The 1,309-nt window shown below is 61.7% G+C and overlaps 1 protein-coding gene across 1 annotated transcript in view; it reads left to right on the top strand.

The window, feature by feature from the left end:
• The window catches only part of TENT4A (terminal nucleotidyltransferase 4A), a 48,932-nt gene that overhangs the window by 21,545 nt on the left and 26,078 nt on the right, over window positions 1-1,309 (top strand). Inside the window, exon 3 of the mRNA XM_004380273.2 lies at window positions 1,152-1,198. Coding sequence (XP_004380330.1) covers window positions 1,152-1,198 — 47 coding nt within the window. The remainder of the gene's footprint in view (window positions 1-1,151; window positions 1,199-1,309) is intronic.

Raw genomic sequence — 1,309 nt, 5'->3', positions numbered from 1 at the left:
TACAGTAGTGCAGTGACAGTGATATGTGGTACCCCGCCCCTACAGTAGTCCAGTGACATGTGGTCCCCTGCCTACAGTTGTCCGGTGACGGTGACGCGGTGCCCCGCCCCTACGGTTGTCCGGTGACGCGTGGTGCCCCGCCCCTACAGTTGTCCAGTGACGGTGACGCGTGGTGCCCTGCCCCTACAGTTGTCCAGTGACGGTGACGCGTGGTGCCCCGCCCCTACAGTTGTCCGGTGACTTGTGGTGCACCGCCCCTACGGTTGTCCGGTGACGGTGACACGTGGTGCCCCGCCCCTACAGTTGTCCAGTGACGGTGACGCGTGGTGCCCCGCCCCTACAGTTGTCCGGTGACTTGTGGTGCCCCGCCCCTACGGTTGTCCAGTGACGGTGACGCGTGGTGCCCCGCCCCTACAGTTGTCCGGTGACTTGTGGTGCCCCGCCCCTACGGTTGTCCGGTGGCGGTGACACGTGGTACCCCGCCCCTACAGTTGTCCAGTGACGTGGTACCCTGCCCCTACAGTTGTCCAGCGACAGTGACGCATGGTACCCTGCCACTACAGTTGTCCAGTGGTGAGCGTTCGTTTGTGGAAGCCTTGGGGTCTGTCATCAGTCACGGCTCTCACACGAGTGAGCGATGGAGTGCTGAGCTGAGGTGTGCGGGTGCGTGCGCACAGAGCCTGCGCTCAGCCACGTTGGTCCCGGCCACACGGTCACCACGGGCTCCCGGTTCTGATGGCTTATCCTCCCATCTGGGAGCCTGGCGGCACCTTGCCCTTGGTGGCCCCTTTAGAAGGGTACGCAGCACTCTTGGCCTGAGCTTTCCTGAATGGAGTGCTGCTCTGGTGCTTTAGTTAGGGCTGTGGAAACCACTGGGGGTTTGAAATCAGCTCTGGAAAGTTCTCCGCTTTGGGTGGGGGTGGGGAGAGTCTGACAGTTGGTGCATCTCTTCGAGTCTTTAAAAATTTCTTTCTGGAGCAGGTCTTAAAGGGCCCAGAGGGTTTTGTAGATGGTTGTAGGATTGTTTTCTTCCTCCCAGCCTGCGAGCTAGCTGTGGTTTCCACATATGTCCCGGTGGGGCCTTGGGGTGGAGGCAGTGGGGTCCGACCACCTGCCCTGCTGTGAGCTTATGCCCGCACCCCTCCTTGCAGGTGCAGATCTTTGGCAGCTTCAGCACAGGTCTCTATCTCCCAACCAGGTGAGTGCAGACCCCGGTGGGACGCGCCTCGTTTACCCAGGGGGTGAGTGCGGACCCCTGTGGGACGCGCCTCGTTTACCCAGGGGGTGAGCACATACCCCTGTGGGACGC

This window comes from Trichechus manatus, unplaced genomic scaffold (genome assembly GCF_000243295.1).
Source record: "Trichechus manatus latirostris isolate Lorelei unplaced genomic scaffold, TriManLat1.0 scaffold00072, whole genome shotgun sequence".
Classification (NCBI taxonomy): domain Eukaryota; kingdom Metazoa; phylum Chordata; class Mammalia; order Sirenia; family Trichechidae; genus Trichechus; species Trichechus manatus.
Note: the sequence above shows the minus strand (reverse complement) of the source record. Positions and strands in the feature narration are given on the sequence as shown.